The following is an 18,972-nucleotide window of genomic DNA, read 5'->3' on the forward strand; positions in this document are numbered from 1 at the left end:
CTAAGTTTTTTCTTTTTAATTAACTTGTACATTTCATTGTAGCCTAAGATGTAGTGTAAGTTGTACTTTTAAGATCATTGTAAAGCGCTTTGTTCATACTTATGCTAAGGCGCTATATAAATTCCGTTTATTGTTTATTGTATTATTGTTATTCGATTTACTGGTTTTGAAAACAAAGCCCATGATATGACACTAGTGCTATTTAACACGCATACATCAAAATGATGATAGTGTGAATAATACATAACAACTTTCAAATTTTCTTGCTATTATTTTAGATACTAACGGGTGCGACCCGATGGATCCTGATTGCCAAGGTAAAGTTGTGTTAATGATATTTTAATCGAGAGTTTGACAAAAAACGTGTTTATAATAACTACTTGGAACCGGCTATTCGCCTTTCAATGTCCGGTAGTGCATATAAATAAATAGTGTTTGCATGTTGTAAGAAACACTTAACAGGCATACATCAAAATGATGTTAGTGCAAATAATGAATCATAACTGGTACAATTGCCTATTCGCTATTCACATCAGCGCAATATTAGATACTCCCGGGTGCGGCCCGTTGGATTGCGAAGGTAAAAGTTTTGTTAATGATATTTTGATTGACAGTTTGAGCAAAAGGTGTGTATATAATAATTAATTGGAACTACCTATTCGCCGTCTCCTGTCCACTCGTGCATGTATACCGTATGAATGCTGTTTGCATATTGCAAGGTGCACTTGCTTGCATCAAAATAAAGTTAGTGTAAATAATTAGTTTCTAAAGTGTTAAGTTAGGTATCACTACTCGGGTACAATTGCCTAATATCTATTCATATCAACACAATATTACTGTGGCTTTGACTGTCTAAATCGTATAAGTTTAAATACGAAAACGCATAACGCACTTATTATTTTGCTTTCTTTTCATAATAATTTCTTGCGTGCGAAACCTTTCAAGTAAGAGTAAACATAGCGGAAAATCTATTTTCTATATAATGACAACAGCTTACTGGTACATCGTGTTTGACTATCTCAAACGTAGTTAAAAGTATTCAAACTCAAACATTACACACATTAATTTTCTTGTAATAATTCTGGATGCCCAATTTTGATTGACAGTTCGAACTAAATGCACATTTTTATTGCAATATTGTTCCACAATTCTGAACATATGAAGAAAATACGAAATTCGCTTACAGAAATGATAACCCCCCCCCCCCTTATTGTGTGAAAATGTAAATACATTCGATTCACTGGTTTTAGAAACCAAAGTCCATGATATGACACTAGTGCTATTTAATACGCATACATCAAGCATAGCGTAAATAATAAATAACAACTTTCAAATTTTCTTACTATTATTTCAGATACTACCGAGTGTGACCCGATGGATCCTTATTGCCTAGGTAAAAGTTTTGTTAATAACATTCTAATTGACAGTTCGAACTAAATGCCCATTTTTATTGTAATATTGTATCGCAATTCTCAACATATGAAATAAAATACGAAATTCGCTTACAGAAATGTTAAACCCCCCTTATTGTTCTACATTGTGTGAAAATGTCAATGTAATTAATCAATTCTTATTTTCTGGTTTTGAAAACAAAGCCCATGGTATGACACTAGTGCTATTTAACACGCATGCAAGGGATGTTCGTGTAAATAATAAATAACAACTTTCAAATGTTCTTGCTATTATTTCAGGTACTACCGTGTGCGACCCGACGGATCCTATAAATTGCCTAGGTAACAGTTTTATTAATTATATTTTGATTGACAGTTTGAGCAAAAGCCGTGTCTATAATAATTACTACAAATCACATATTCGTCATCTCTTGTCCTGTTGTGCTTGTAAATTAATGGTGCTTATATATTGTAATGCACACTAAACACCCATACATCAACACGTAAGAGTCAACATAGAGAATAATATATTTTCTTTCTACACAACAACAACAGCTTACTGGTACATGGAGTTTGACTATATAACAAGCATAGTTGGAAACTCCAAAATCACATACTTTAATTTTCTTGTAATTATTTTGGATGCGCCCGAGTCCGACTCGATAAATCCTATTAAATTATCAAGTTCAAAGTTTTGATTATGATATTTCGAGCAAAATGCTTATTTTTATAATAATATTGTACGACAGTTCTTAAAATATGAAGAAAATACGAAATTTGCTTACAAAGATGATACCCCCCCCCTTATAGTGTGAAAATGTCAATTTATTCGATTTTCTGGTTTTAGAAACCAAAGCCCATGATATGACACTAGTGCTATTTAATACGCATACATCAAAATGTTAGTGTAAATAATAGATAACAACTTTCAAATTTTCTTGCTATTTATTTTTAGAAACTCCCGGGTGCACACCGTTGGATTGCCAAGGTAATAGTTTTGTTAATGATATTTTGATTGAATGTTTGTGCAAAGCAAAAAGCGTGTTTATAATAATTAATTAGAACTGCCTATTCGACGTCTCCTGTTCAGTTGTGCATGTAAATTAACGCTGTTTGCATATTCCGAGGTGCACCATTAAATTCTATATGGGAGCACTTAATATGCTTGCATCAAAATAATGTTAGTATAAATAATCGATTTCTAAACTGGTAAATTAGACATCACTACCCAGGTACAATTGCCTAATCAGCACAATATTACTTTTGCTTTGACGGTCTAAATCACAAAAAGCACATATTATTTTTACTTTTAATACTTTTAGATGCTCTTGCCGTGTGAAACCTATCAACTAAGAGTCAACACAGAGAAAAGTGTGTTTACTTCATAATAACAACACCTTACTGGTACATCGTGTTTGGCTATTACAAACTTGGTTAAAAGTATTCAAACTCGGAAATTACACACATTAATATTCTTGTAAATTATTTCAGATACGACTGAGTGCGACCCGACGAATCCGAATTGTCAAGGTAAAAGTTTTTTAAATGATATTTTGATTGACAGTTCGAACCAAATGCCTATTTTTACCATAACATTGCACCATAATTCTCAACATAATGAAGAAATTACGAAATTTGCGTACAGAAATGGTAAACCCCCTTGTTGTTCTACTTTGTGTAAAAATTTCAAAACATTCGATTCACTGAGAGATACGATTAACTTTAATCAACCAGATAAACATACCTTGGAAGCTCTTGGAGCAACCAACGTGGCGGCCAGAACCACTGACCTCACAGAGGTCGGTATACACAAGAGTCGCATTAGTTTACATGTTCACGTAACCTCCTTCAACTCATTTGCATAGCATTGGATACCAGGATCGTATTCTGATTCGTCGTGCCTTCTAACCTGTTCTAATTAGCATACTTTTGGATACCTCCATATTTGGTATTACCTAATTAATTATGTATACCTCTATGTTGTTTACATAGTGACGTCATTAGAGCTGGTTACTTCGTCAAACATCCGACGAACGAACGTTTGCCGTTTTCTTTTTATTACTGTTATATCGTGAAATACCATATAGCTGACGTGTTAGTCCAATATGATAGGAAAATATTATAACCGATGACCCCATGTTCACATTGGCTAAATAAGCTGTATTTTCGCTGGAAAGGGGCTGGGACGAGTCGTCCATTTTGTTTGCAAAAGGCATGTTCTTCTCCCGCGTTACCCGGAAGTGGCAGCGCCAGAACAAATGACGTCATTTCTGGATTTCAGCCGGAACGGTTACGTTCACTGCCGTGCATCAGTATAGGCATCAGCGTATCTAGGTTTTACTAAAGTAAAATATCTTTGACTGACCTTCAACTGGGTTGTGATGTTAAACACCTTGACTCCCGATGACGTCACCTTGTGACGTCATTTGGCGAGGTTTAACATCACAACCCAGCTGAAGGTTATCTGGTTGACTAGAGTTAATCTTATCTCTCGTTTACGTACGATTCCCAGATGGTTGAGAGTATTCACAACTTAATTCGATTCACTGGTTTTGAAAACAAAGCCCATAATAGGACAATTGTGCTATTTAACACGCATACGTAAATAATAAATAACAACTTTCAAATTATTGCTTTTATTTTAGATATTACCGAATGCGACCCGACGGATCCTAATTGTGAAGGTAAGCATTTCTTAATGATATTTTGATTGACAGTTTGAGCAAAAAGCGTGTTTATAATAATTAATTGGAACCACATATTCGGCGTCTCCTGTCCAGTTGTGCATATGAATAAATAGTGTTCGCATATTGTAAGGGACACTAAACACCCATACATCAAAATGATGTTAGTGTAAATAGTGAATCAAAACTGTCAAATTAGGTGCCACTGTGCCTATTTTACACAATTTTACTGGTTCTTTTCCGTCTAAATAGTAGTTGGTTTTATGCAAAAACGTAAAAAGCACGTATTATTTCGCTTTTAATATTTTAAATGCTCTTGCGTGTGAAACCTTTCAAGTAAGAGTCAACATTGGGAATAAATACCTATTTTTAAATAATAAACTTTAAGTAAACTTTATAAATCTAATGATATGTACTTAAAGTGTATGTGACTGGGATGAAAAGCCGACGATCAATTGAAAATTTTGACCTTTCGTATTTAAGATATAGATCCCCCCCCCCCAAAAAAAAAACCCCAACAAATAGGTCTTTTGGGGAATATATATATATATGTATATATCTTCAATATGAAAGGTCAAAATTTTCAATTGATCGTCGGCTTTTCATCCCAGAATTGCAAAGGTAAATATATTCGCCGTCCCCTGCCCAGGTATGCATGTAAATAAATGGTATTTGGGTATTGTAAGGCACATTTAATACGCATACCTCAAATAATGTTAATGAAATAATTACGCAAAGCTGTCCACATTCATGACATGGTCAAATTCTATTTAGCTCAAACCAATAGCTTTGCTTTGAACAAAAGCGTGTTTTTAAATAATTTATTGAAACTACTTTTCTGCAAATTATTTAAATTCTATTTTATCAAAATAAATGATATTATGACAAGATACCACTACAGGGGCCTGTTCTGCTGATGAATTCAGATGTGAAGTAGGAGAATGTATTTCTTTGGATTTAGTTTGTGATGATGTTGTAGATTGCAGTTCTAATGCTCGAGATGAAAATCCTATAATGTGTGCAGAAGGTACAGTACACTCCCTTAAGGGATGGGGTATGAACGTTTGGACATTATTTATTGTGGGACATTAGAGCACATCAGACATATTCTGAATACGAAGAATGTCCTTCTGATATCAAATAATTTTGATGTTTTGAAATTCGCAATGTAATAGGCTTACACACATTTTAAAAATTGATATTTTTTTATATTTAACAGTACTCGAAGTAAACTTTATAAATCTGATGATTTAAACTTAGTGTATGTAGGTGGGATAAAAAGCTGACGATCAATTGAAAATTTTGACCTTTAGTATTGAAAATATGGATTTATTTTCCAAAAACAACTAAAAAAATTAGGTCTTTTGGGGGAAAAATCCATATCTTCAATATGAAAGGTCAAAATGTTCAATTGATCGTCGGTTTTTCCTCCCAGTTACATACACTTTAAGAATAACTCATTAGATTTACAAAATTTACTTCGAGGACTGTTATATAAAAAATGTGAAAAATATAAAATTTTAATAATTTGTCATAAAATTTGTATTATATCGTGAATTTCAAAAAAAGAAAATTATTTGATATCAGAAAGACATTCTTCGTATTCAGAATGCAACTCGATATGCCTGATAAGCTCTCATGTCCTACAAAAATACTTTCGAAACGCTCATTCCAGATCCCTAAGTAGATGAATACCTTGGATCTGATGCTCTGGATATTAATTGTAAAACGTATATAAATCGTGACTTTTTCCACCAGAAAACGTAAAACTAGATGCTTCTATTCTCACGGGTATGTCCCAATTTTATCAATCTCGTGATGTAAACCTAAATGTATTATTGTGTCTTTGAAAATCACATTTCCAGAATTATTTTAATGGAACCGTTATCCCAGAGGGGATTCTCTCTGTTTGAAAATGTATGGGGATTTTATTCTATGTTTTCAGCAATATCAATGGGTGTGTTTTAAATGAAGCCTAATGTGCTCAATTGCGCATTTGGGCAAAAGTACCCGCTAAGTCCTTTTTTGTGAAAAACTGGTACACTGAAGGGTTGCAAAGACAGCAAATAAATAGAGAAAGTCAGCATCCGAAAGTCTACGTGGCACATCCCCTTACAAAATGTTTGAAGAGCCTCCCCATGCACATTTTCATGAACTGATGATAGAACACCAAAATAAATTTAAATTTAAATAATGAATCAATATAGAGCCAATATAGAGGTAAAATTTACTACTTTCTGTTGCGCAATATTTTACTGATGCTTTGCCTGTCTAAATCGGAAGTTTTTAAAGCACGCATTAATTTGCTCTCAATACTTTTAGGTACTGAAGACATGCCAGATTGTAACCCAACGACGGATCCTAATTGTGAAGGTTAGTATATTTCTTTTAAATACATTTAACATGTTTAATCGACAGTTCAATCAAAAGCGTGTTTTTAAATTATCCGTGTTCTATAAGCTGCATATCCTATCAACGATTGCTATACCTTGTTCAGGATTTTCAAAGTACCTGCATGTGCAACCATGACTGTTTCAAAATAGCCCGCCAAAGTCATGCAAGTAACTCCGAGGTCGTGCATCGAATTGGTTTGAATGAGGAATACGTCGGGAACCAGCGCCTTTTGTTAGAAGTCACACATGAGTAAAGTGGATAACCTCTAGTGATTGAAACTACTTTTATGCAAATTATGTATATGCTATTTTATCAAAATAAATGATAAACAGAGTTTAAACCGATACACACAACTAAAATTGTTGTGAGCTTTCGACGCGACGACTCTTTGTCTTTATCAAACTAAAGGAATTGGTTTATTGACTGGTTATTGATATGTGACAGAAAATCGATAACTAGTGTTGCATACAACACGAACAAGCCGGCCAGCCAAAATACCACATATACACCACGTAACAGCAATTCATGGGTGAGTATACCGTAGCCGTTGAGCAGAAATGACCCCTAAATGACCTTTGACGAAATGACCCCTAAACTTTGACCTTTAGGGTCATAAATATTTTTAACGTGTTTACAATGCTGTAAGGGTCATTCCTGTTGAATTTGAGCTCGATCAGACCAATTTTAACATTTGACCTTTGACCCCTAAACTTTGACCTTTGGAGTCATAAATATTTTAAACATGTTAGGAATGTCGAAAGGATCATACCTGTTGAATTCGAGCTCGATTGGACCAATTTTAAAATGTGACCTTTGACCCATAAACTTTGACCTTTGATTTGTTAAAGATCATTTCTGTGCAAATGGCATCAACATACAATCTTATATGTAGCAAATATTAATTTTTAAAGATTTTTTAAATTTTAGCATTGAAATGACCCCTTAATGACCTTTGACCCGAAATATAAAAAAATACCACATATACACTTGGTAACCACAATTCATGTGTGAACATACCGTTACTGCCCTATTTTTTTCTTAGCTAATAATTTTTTCAAAGATTTTTCGTTTTATACTGGAAATGGCCCTTAATTACCTTTGACCCCAAATCTGTAAATGGCCCTTAATTACCTTTGACCCCAAATCTGTGTACACCCAGATTTGGGCAAAAGTACCCGCTATGTCCTTTTTTTGTGAAAAACTGGTACACTGAAGGGTTGCAAAGACAGCAAATAAATAGAGAAAGTCAGCATCCGAAAGTCTACGTGGCACATCCCCTTACAAAATGTTTGAAGACCCTCCCCATGCACATTTTCATGAACTGATGATAGAACACCAAAATAAATTTAAATTTAAATAATGAATCAATATAGAGCCAATATAGAGGTAAAATTTACTACTTTCTGTTGCGCAATACTTTACTGATGCTTTGCCTGTTTTTAAAGCACGCATTAATTTGCTCTCAATACTTTTAGGTACTGAAGACATGCCAGATTGTAACCCAACGACGGATCCTAATTGTGAAGGTTAGTATATTTCTTTTAAATACATTTAACATGTTTAATCAACAGTTTAATCAAAAGCTTGTTTTTTAATTATCCGTGTTTTATAAGCTGCATATCCTATCAACGATTGCTATACCTTGTTTAGGATTTTCAAAAGAAGTACCTGCATGTGCAACCATGACTGTTTCAAAATAACCCGCCAAAGTCATGCAAGTAACTCCGAGGTCGTGCATCGAATTTGTTTGAATGAGGAATACTACGGGAACCAGCGCCTTTGTTAGAAGTCACACATGAGTAAATTGGATAACCTCTAGTGATTGAAACTACTTTTATGCAAATTATATATATTCTATTTTATCAAAATAAATGATATTGACAGAGTTTAAACCGATACACTTAACTAAAATTGTTGTGAGCTTTCGACGCGACAACTCTTTGTCTTTTTCAAACTAAATGAATTGGTTTATTTTAACTGGTTATTGATAGGTGACAGAAAAATAGATAACTAGTGTTGCATACAACACGAACAAGCCGGCCAGCCAAAATACCACATATACACCGCGTAACAGCAATTCATGGGTGAACATACCGTAGCCGTTAATCAGAAATGACCCCTAAATGACCTTTGACGAAATGACCCCCTAAACTTTGCCCTTTATGGTCATAAATATTTTTAACGTGTTTAGAATGTTGTAAGGGTCAATCCTGTTGAATTTGAGCTTGATCAGACCAATTTTAACATTTGACCTTTGACCCCTAAACTTTGACCTTTGGGGTCATAAATATTTTAAACATGTTAGGAATGTCGTAAGGATCATACATGTTGAATTCGAGCTCGATTGGACCAATTTTAAAATTTGACCTTTGACCCATAAACTTTGACCTTTGAGGTCATAAATATTTCTAACATGTTTAGGATTTGTGGCATCAACACACAATCTTACATGTAGCAAATATGAATTTGTGAAGTTTTTTATTTTTAACAGGAAATGACCCCTTAATGACCTTTGACCCCAATTTAGTGAATACCTTATAGACACTTGATATAGCCGATGCATATGTGCAAGTGACGTCATCGTGCTATGCAGTTTGTGGCAGAAGAAGCATTTTGAAGATATCTCGTTTTATACCGGAAATGAGCCCTTAATGAAATTTGACCCCAAATCTGTGAACACCCTATCGTCACTGGATATAGCCGATGCATATGTGTAAGTAACGTCATCGTGCTATGTAATTTGTGGCAAGAGAAGCATTTTTAAGGTATTTGGTTATATACCGGAAATGACCCCTTAATGACCTTTGACCTCAAATCTGTGAACACCCTATAGACACTGGATATAGCCGATGCATATGTGTAAGTGACGTCATTGTAGGATGTAACATGTAAGAGAAGCATTTTGAAATGTGTTGCCAGTAGAAAGAAGAAGAAAGAACTAGACATAGCTGTGGTCTAAAACCACGAACACAGCCGTGTTTGACCCCTTAATGACCTTTGACCCCAAAATATATTAAAACCCCATAGACATTGGCTAATTCCAATGCATGTGTACACGTGGCATCACTTTGCCATATTATTTGTGGCAGAAGGGACATTTTGAATTTTTTTCAGACCGGAAGTGACCCCTTAATGACCTTCATGAAGATGAAGATGTGTGAACATACTGTTACTTTGCTATGTTTTCCTTAACTGATCATTTTTGAAGGTTTTTCGTTTTAAACCGGAAGTGACCCTTTAATGACCTTTGACCCGAAATTTTGCACACCCATAGACACTGGGCAATAACAATGCATGTGTGTAAGTGGCATCACTGTCCTACGTAATTTATGGGAGAAGATGCATTATAAAGGTATTTCGTTTTATATCGGAAATGACCTCTTAATGACCTTTAACCCGAAATAAAAAAAAATACCACATAAACACTCGGTAACCACAATTCATGTGTGAACATACCGTTACCGATTTTTTGTTTTATACCGGAAATGACCCCTTAATGACCTTTGACCCCAAATATGTGTACACTCCATAGACACTGGGTAATAATAATGCATGTGTGTAAGTGGCGTCACTGTCCTGCGTTATTTGTGGGAGAAGATGCATTTTGAGAAGAAATCACGTCTGAACCCTATGACCCCTGCGTGACCTTTGACCCCACAAGTTTCATGTGGCATGTAGGTGCACGGTCAATGATCATTGTGACCAAGTTAGGTCAAAATCGATGTAAGCATGTTATCTGATATAAAAAAAAGTCTAAATGTGAAAGTTCATCTATGTTGGTAGACTTCATAATTAATCATTTTTAACCCACGATCTCAACACAAAATTAAGACGTACCTCAAATTTTCGGTCACAACTTTGAACTTCATCAGGAGACTGGCAACCCAAGTTGCCCCTTGGTTGTACACGCTGGGTAACTTGTATTGGCCCCCGTAACTTGATCGGACACGCCTGTCGGCTAAGCATGTTAATAAACTCCTCGAAGTGTGTTTAAATTGTACTTACTTAGTATACAATGGACATTATTACCAACAAATCTATGGCGCGGCTATAGGGTCATGGGTATCCCCGATCGGCTGCAACTTGTATATGGAACAATTAGAACAGGCAGCCATAAGATCAGCTCCAACCCCCCCCCCCCCCATTGTGGTGGTTCCGTTATGTCGACGATACGAACAATACGCGCAGGAGTTTACAAATCACCTAAATTCATTAGATCCTGACATCAAGTTCACAACAGAAGAATTTAATAACTATAATTAAAATGATAAATCGTCGTTACAGCATTATTTGTTATGTTTTGTTTTTATTTTCTCCTAAACGCATACGCCGATCGTTCTTGTCATGACATTCATTTTTAAACATAAACTTGGGTTAAAGTAATCATTTATTTGTTGTTTTCTGTTGACAATAGTTGTAAATGGTTTAAGAACTCGGATAGCGACGTTTTCACGTACTTTTTGGTGGGACCTGAGAGAACATCAGGCATATCAAATTGCATTTTTAAAACGAGGAATGTCTTTCTGATATCAAATAAATAAAGACATAATGTTTTTTTCAGGTTTTTTGGAAAAAATCTATATCTTATATGAAAGGTAAAAATTTTCAAAGTACATATCATTAGATTGATACAAATATTTAAAAAATATTCATTTTCCATAAAGGCCTAATGTGTATTATATATGTATATCGTGAATTTCAAAAAATCAATATTATTCGATATCAGAAGGAAATTCCACGTTTTAAAAATGCAATTTGATATATCTGATGTGTGCTCTCAGATCCCACAAAAAATGCGTGAAACGTCGCTATCTGAACCCTTAATTGTTTATTGGTAGCATTTAATCTATGAAAATTATTATTACTAATACTATTATTGTTCTTGCTCATAAAAAGTACCGCATCGAATTGTGTAACAAAATTTGCATCGAATGCTACTTGAGCAAGTACAAACATAAATAAATACTTCTGGCGAGGTGGCTATAGCTAAATCAAAAAATGTCCTATACCATAGTGGTTATGAAACAAAGGTGGGTGGGGGTAGTGGTGATGGTGGTGGTGGTGGTTGTGGTGGTTTGGACCATCAACATTAATGTTATTCTTTTCGGTTTTTTCACAGCTGTAAGAAGGAAACGGAAAAGCAATATACATGATATACTCAAAGGTAATGGCTTTAGTTATCTTTGGACTATTCGCTGTAGAAGTGACGTAATAATCGGATCAACTACTATAGCAATACTACGACGTTCTCGCGGTACCTATGCATTGAACCATACCATGCTGATCACTCGCACCTAAAAAGATATGAATATTGACATACACAGGTGGTGAGTTCAATCTGCGTAGTGCAGGGCGATATAGTCAAAATTGTATTCATATGTTACTATGGTAGTTATTCCGATTTATTACGTCACTTCTACGGCGAATAGATACCTGCATGAAGACACGTAAAACTTTCAAAAGCTAGTTTATTGCTTCATGGAATGTTGCACCACACCGTAAATATATTCTAATTAAACAGAGATTTGACTATCATAAATGTGGTACTAACTTAGGAATAATTCAACATGGGTTTTTTTTAATTTGATACAGAGTACAATCGACGTAGAAAAAGGGAACTACAAGGTAGGTATTTGAAAGTTACAATTACAAATGCATGAAAAAACATAAACATTCAAAAAGTAGGTATATTGCTTCAAGAAATATGGCACCACACCGTATATATCTCCCCATTAAACAGAGAAGTGACTATAATGAATCTGGTATTAGGTTGGACATATAAATAATTCAACATGAGCATTTTTTCTTTCGTATAGAGTACAATCGACGAAGAAAAAGGCAAACAGAAGGTAGGTATTTGTAAAGTTATAAATATAAATCCATAAAACATAAACATTCAAAAAGTAGGTCTATTGCTTCAAGAAAAATGTGGCACCACACCGTATATATCTCCCCATTAAACAGAGAAGTGACTATAATAAATCTGGTATTAGGTTGAGTAATTGAGTGAGTAATATTTTCTTTCGTACAGAGTACAATCGACGAAGAAAAAGGCAAACAGAAGGTAAGTATTTGTAAAGTTACAAATAACGCGTTTTGAGCATTGTTAATATCTATTACATCATAGCGACACGGCTCACCGACAACCATCGTCAATAATGAAAGACATACTTTTATCCTGCCATGTAGTACAATTTTTGTATCTAAATTGCTTTCACATTTACAAAAAATTATGTTTGTTCAAAAAGAGCCAACATTTGATTTTAATCAAGTTTAGTGTATGATCTGATTTTGCAAACCGCTGCGTGTCCCTTATAACACTAGTAGCCAACTTACATGTATTTGAAGCACAAGAAAATTACAAATCATCTAACCTCTACATCGTCATAAAATAAACACACACTCTCATTCGTTTTGTTTTAGCTGGTCAGGGTATACAGTGGCAATATTGTTCAGTACCAGACGAAGATAAGAAGCTTTCTTGTCACCCAGGTAATGTAACATATCAAATCCAGGACTTGTGACTTGACGAAATGTACTTGTGCAAGTTAAATTTATTTGAAAACACAAAGTTCGATCTTGGTTGACAGTAACCAAGCAATCCAAAGAGGGAAATTTATTGTCCATCAGACACACTCTCTCAGTATCGGTATTTCGCAAACTAACGAACACTGATCAGCATTTGTTCAGCTCGAACCACACATTGGTCTAGAAACTTGGGTATGGTGAACACTCTTTACCACAGGGCTGATACCATAATCATAAAGGATCACTGAGCACCAACATTTGCGCCATGCCTTGAAAATGAGGTGTGGTTTCAATGACTGGGCATTTACAAAGCCCTTAATCGTGTTAATCGTGGTGATCAAGACACTACAACAGCTAAAAGAGGCACCACATCATCTGGTACCAAGACTTGCCAATCCCTATCATGGTGTTGTTTCGGAGAAGTTAAAGAGAATTGACCTCGATCATGGTATCACTACACACGTTTGGCCAACCAATATCCTGCGGCAATTGCTTATGCACCCGAAGGGCAATCGCTTATGCACTCGAAGGGCAAGCAAACTAAGGATCGCATAAATGGTGTAGTGTAGAGTGTTCAGTGCGCTGAAGATCAATAGTGCAGAAAATTTACCTTTACATAGGTGAACCGGTCAACACCGGCAGAGTCGCATGTCCAGTCTTGAGGCCAGTGGTTAGAATTGTGACATAGACAACGTTAGTTCGAACGGGAGTCAAAAAAGCGGTAGGGGTACGAGCCGTACAATCGTCCCTCAACTGCTGTTAGAGAAGGCGTCCCACGTTAGAATTAATCTGTCACATACGGTTGGGAACGGGTCATCAAGCAATTCCTCGCCGATATACCACACTATAGGTCATCCATCCAGCTGAAGGCCAAAGGTGTTGGCCAAATTGTCGGTAATTTCATTTAACCAAAAGGTGAATGTTTCTGGTTTGACCATATCCAATTTAATACATTCATTCATTCATCTTTATTTCATACAATTAGTTCCAGATAACTGCGAGTATACACGATGTTAATATCTGATTAGGGTCGTATGACCTATTGAATGCATAATGTTTGATTGAGATCAGTATTTTAAGGATATAAGAAGACGGTTCCGAAGAGACAGCACGTTGATCAGTCCTTTTACCCGGCTATTTCATGACCACACACGCCGATATTTTTCCGCCGTTGTTTGAGAAATTCATGTCTTAACATCGGTCTGGTCCAGTCCAGTCCGTAATTCCGGTTCGGCATGGTCCGATTATTTCTAATCTCAATTATAAATGTATATACCTTATCTATTTCATGCATTAAGCCATTATTAATGTTCACGATTTGTGTCTGTTTGTTATTGTTTTTTGTTTTGTTGTTGTTGTTGTTTTGTTGCTGTTGTTTTTTGGCGTTTTTTGATAATGTGTTTAATGCATAACTCCTTATCAACAATAGGGATCAGCTTTGAAGATGTACGCCTGGAAAATAGCAGACTTGAAATACTCCATAGTGGTCAATGGGGCACAATCAGCGACCAATCGTGGGACATAGCTGAGGCCAATGTGATGTGCCGAATGCTCGGCTTGGGTACGGCCACGCAAGCCATCGTGGGTGCAGGAAATACTGGGACTACTGCTGCTAATGGCCCGGTTTTGATTTCCGATATAGACTGCAATGGCGAAGAAGTGACTTTATTAGATTGTGTGTACACAGCAGCAGCTCCGGGGTCCGGTGATCATACTTACGATGTTGGAGCAACATGCTCAGAATGTAAGTATCGTAAATAAGTGAACCATGTAAAAGCGAAACTATATCGTAGAATTTCAAACTGCTGACAGCTGGTTCTGGCTGTAATTGTTAAATGTATGGTATCTATAGGATGTGCACTTTGTAGCTGCAAGTCCCTGCTTCGCAATATCTTTTGCAGGTGTCCCAGAAACAACTGTATCGTCAGGAACTGATTTTTTTGGGTATTTCAACGCGTACTTCAAACATAACTAAATAACCGCTGTGGTTGAGGAATAAATCAGCTATCCCATATAATTTTAAATTTTGACAATTGACCACTCCGTTTTTGAAATAAAGAATGTTACGAGACTACCTCATTTTCAATCCGTTCCAAGGAGTCAAATATCTATCAATGACAATAGACGCCTCATGCGCTGATGATGCGCCGTGATCAGTACTGCGAATACAGATCATCGATTGGTATTTAAATCCGTGGAAAGGCTTGAAAATGAGGGAGTTTCGTAAAAAAGAACGGTGTGGTCAATTGTCAAGATTCAAAAAGTATGTGATAGCTGATTTATTCCTCAACCACACCAGTTATTTAGTGATATTTAGTTATGGCGTTAAAATACCTAAACAATTAAGTTTCCGACGATACAGTGTGTCTTCGGCCACATTGGTTAGCGAATTCCTGTAAAGTATGCTGAGGCAATGTAAGCATGTAAAATATATTGTGATAAATCAAAATAATGCAAATGATAAAATGAACGCAACACTTTGTTGGTTTAAAATAGGCATCAGTTGGAACATGTTAAACTAAATTGGGATTTAAAATGTATAATCTGCAATTATTTATACTTTCATTCATTCGGACGAAAGAAACGAGAAACGGAAATACATGAAAATGTTGGAATAGGTACTACTCTCAATATATATGTCAATCTATTTGCTTATGTGTTTGCATGTTTAACACAAGTGCTGTAGATTATTTTCACCGAAACGAAGGGCTATTAATGGGTTATTGTAATCTGCAAAAAGTGTCACTACAAATATTTTATGAACAACCCGATACTTCATGCCTGTGCAGTTCTCAAAATATTTTGTACGATAGAATAATCTACAATTTGTTTAACTCTCATTCAGTCGGACGAAAGAAACGAGAAACGGAAATACATGAAAATGTTGAAATAGGTAAGTATTACTCTCATAATAAACATCTCAAAAAAAGTAATTAACTCCCCTTAAATAATGGCCATTATTCAAAAAGGGGATATTGTATTGCAAATCTGACAAATGCGTTGGAAGCAGAATTTATTGCTGCGCATTTTGACACCTCATTTGATACGATAGCCCAGAAAACAATAAAACACCGGTTAATTTAATGTAGTGAGGTCCAGATTTGAAAGTTGCACTTACATACAAATTTTTTACAATACAAAAACACTCAGATATAATTATACAGATTTAATTCCATTACACTGAATGCAAAATCAATAGAATTTACTGCAACTTTCAGATCTTGGGCTACATTGATTTAAATGTACGCTGTGACGTCAATATTTAGTCAATTGCTACAAATGAGGTGTCAAAATGTGAAGAAATAAATTATGCCTCCAACGCATATGATTTGTAATACAATCACCCGTTTTTGAATAATGGTCATTATTTAAGGGGGTCAATTACTTTTTTTGAGATGTTTATATGTCAAGACTATTTTGTTCTGGTCATTTTCCGTGTGTTTGTTTGATTGTCAACATGTTTGCTTGTGTGTCTGCAAGTTTAACCCAAGAACTGTATATTCACGTCACCGAAACGAAAATGCCAAAACAACAGTTTTGTGTTATATCTAATCTTGATTTCATACCAATATAAGACGCAAGCAAATTATCGAAGCAGTCGAATTCGGCAACAAAGTATGCTGGGAGCAGTGGCGTACCGTGGCCGCCCCTAACCCTGGGGGCTGAAGAAGAAAAAGTGAAGAGCAAAAAAAATAAATTGCTAATTCGTTTTGCCGCCCACTTCGTTTTTGCCGCCCCTGTTTTTTGCCACCCTTCTTCTTCCGCCGCCCCTTCGTTTTTGCCGCCCCCTTACTTTGCCCCCGGGGGGCTGGCGCCCCCAAAGACAAAAAAAAAAAAAAAATACGCGCATGGGGAGGACTATTAGTGGATTATTGTCATATGCAGAAAGTATCACTGCAAACAATTTATGGGCAATACGACACTAGGTACATTCATACCTGTGAAGTTCTTAAAAATATTTTGTACGGTTACGTCCGTGCCACATTAAGCAACGTTTGATACCGCCCATCTCTATACCATTCATCAAAACGAGACACATTATTTCCATGGCAGTATCAGGATCTATCACCATTCACTATAATAAAATTGAAATTGATGGAACTGCTCTCAACAGGAAAGACACACATATTATTCTATTCGATTCTATTATTATCAAGTCTATCAGCCAAACAAAATATTGTGCCTTTTATTTTCAGATGTGTATGCAGAATTCAATGAGCGGCTTAAGAGACAAATAATGGGTACGTGGATCTATAAAGAGAAAGAGAGATAGGTATTATTGAAGAAAAAGAGATAAAAAAAAAGACTAAAACGCGTCTGACGTCACTGTCAACCAAATTCCTACGATACTTGATTGGTTAATTAGCGCGTAAAAGGAAGGTCGATTTATCTGGTGCCGATCGGAGAAAGGGAATAGCAAAAAATGGCGAAAATTACATACTTCTACAAAGCGAAAAGCAACTTTTCTAGTCAATGTTGACATGGTGCCTTCAGGAAAGAAAGTTTTCTACTATAAAGACCTAACTTTTGAAATGGTTTGTATGTTTGAAGGTGCATAATTAACAATAGAGAGATTGCGAAATTTACGTGAAACGTGAAACGGGAACGGGAACGGCAAACTACATTAGTCAAAAATAGGTTAGTGTGCCCTCTAGAGGGTGAAATCTATTGTGAATTGGTCAATCGTGGAATTACCGTAAGGCGATTACGTTGCGGTTGGTAGCAAAAAATGACGTTCCAAAATGACAAAAAGACGCATTATAAAATGCAGAAAAATGTTATGTTTGTCTTATTATGAAGCGAATCAAAGTATCCTAATAGAGCAAGTAGAGTCCGACATGTAATAAAATCCATTTTGGGGGTTACAATTTGACCTAGTATAGACCAGAAGAGGTGAGTAAATTTCGATTTTTTTCGACGCGAATTCGAACGGGAAGATTACCTATTCATTTCTGTGTGGAAAATGCCGTCCAAAAATCAGCTTGCGAAGAGGCGTTTTAGGCAAGATCGAGTCGTGTTACGGTAAATTTGCCGTTGAATTTCTTTTTTGTACGGGGGACAGAAGTTCATGCAACGCCATTTTTCGCCTTGCTTTTTCGTTGTGTTAAACAGCTGTCAGAGTGTTTTGCTTATGGATACTATTCAGCAAACATCAAAATATTTTTAAAACATGATCACGTGTTTTGGTTAAAACATTTTGATAAAATTTTATTAAAATACCAGGGAATGTAAAGGTCACGGTACTGTAGGAAAAGCAATTTTGTAAAATGTTATTTTGCAAACATTTAAATATTGTATGAACACTTTATGTACTAATAAGTCTCTATTGTGTTAGGCCTTTTTTACCTAGCTGGGGTTTACAACCCCGAGCTAGGTACTGTTTTCTATCCGATTCTTCTTTCTTCTTCTGGCAACAAACTTTAAAATGCTCCTCCTCCTACATGTTACACCCTACAATTACGTAACTTGCACATATGTATCGGCTATATCCAGTGCCCATAGGGTCTAAACAGAATTGGGGTCAAAGGTCATTAAGGTGGAATTTCCGGTATTTAACCAAATACCTTCAAAATGCTACTAATGCTACATATTATAATTATAGTACAATGATGTCATTTGCATATATGGCATCGGCTATACCATACGCCTATAACTTGTATACAGAATTGGGGTCAAAGGTGATTAAGGGGCTAAATCTTACAATTGCATGATCTGGACATCTGTATGGGGTATGGGGCTCAAACTCGGTAACAACAAATCTCATGACCAGGGGCACATTTTGCAGAGGTCAGGTCAAAGGTCATGCAGAGGTCAAATTTTAGAAACGCATTTCCTGGACATCTGTAAGGGGTACAGGGCTCAAACTTGCTGACAACAAAATTAATGACTAGGGGAACATTTTGGAACACTTTGCAGGGGTCAAAGGTTATCTTGGGTCAAATCTTATAATTTCATTTTCTAGATATATGTAAGGG

General features: G+C 35.8%; 2 protein-coding genes across 2 annotated transcripts in view; both read left to right on the top strand.

Moving 5' to 3' along the window:
• Nucleotides 1-1,437, top strand: part of LOC140150214 (uncharacterized) — a 38,050-nt gene extending 36,613 nt beyond the window's left edge. The window contains exons 13-14 of the mRNA XM_072172220.1: nucleotides 279-317; nucleotides 1,355-1,437. Coding sequence (XP_072028321.1) covers nucleotides 279-317; nucleotides 1,355-1,437 — 122 coding nt within the window. The remainder of the gene's footprint in view (nucleotides 1-278; nucleotides 318-1,354) is intronic.
• A 258-nt stretch (nucleotides 1,438-1,695) lies between these two features.
• LOC140150927 (uncharacterized) overlaps nucleotides 1,696-18,972 on the top strand; it is a 54,196-nt gene continuing 36,919 nt past the window's right edge. Inside the window, exons 1-15 of the mRNA XM_072173084.1 lie at nucleotides 1,696-1,733; nucleotides 2,347-2,379; nucleotides 2,883-2,921; nucleotides 4,037-4,075; nucleotides 4,977-5,102; nucleotides 6,398-6,448; nucleotides 7,945-7,995; nucleotides 11,589-11,633; nucleotides 12,062-12,094; nucleotides 12,286-12,318; nucleotides 12,501-12,533; nucleotides 12,893-12,961; nucleotides 14,427-14,741; nucleotides 15,843-15,890; nucleotides 17,194-17,238. Of these exons, the coding sequence (XP_072029185.1) occupies nucleotides 5,090-5,102; nucleotides 6,398-6,448; nucleotides 7,945-7,995; nucleotides 11,589-11,633; nucleotides 12,062-12,094; nucleotides 12,286-12,318; nucleotides 12,501-12,533; nucleotides 12,893-12,961; nucleotides 14,427-14,741; nucleotides 15,843-15,890; nucleotides 17,194-17,238 (736 nt within the window). The 5' untranslated portion in view covers nucleotides 1,696-1,733; nucleotides 2,347-2,379; nucleotides 2,883-2,921; nucleotides 4,037-4,075; nucleotides 4,977-5,089. The remainder of the gene's footprint in view (nucleotides 1,734-2,346; nucleotides 2,380-2,882; nucleotides 2,922-4,036; nucleotides 4,076-4,976; nucleotides 5,103-6,397; nucleotides 6,449-7,944; nucleotides 7,996-11,588; nucleotides 11,634-12,061; nucleotides 12,095-12,285; nucleotides 12,319-12,500; nucleotides 12,534-12,892; nucleotides 12,962-14,426; nucleotides 14,742-15,842; nucleotides 15,891-17,193; nucleotides 17,239-18,972) is intronic.

The sequence above is a fragment of the Amphiura filiformis genome, chromosome 4 (genome assembly GCF_039555335.1).
Source record: "Amphiura filiformis chromosome 4, Afil_fr2py, whole genome shotgun sequence".
NCBI lineage: Eukaryota > Metazoa > Echinodermata > Ophiuroidea > Amphilepidida > Amphiuridae > Amphiura > Amphiura filiformis.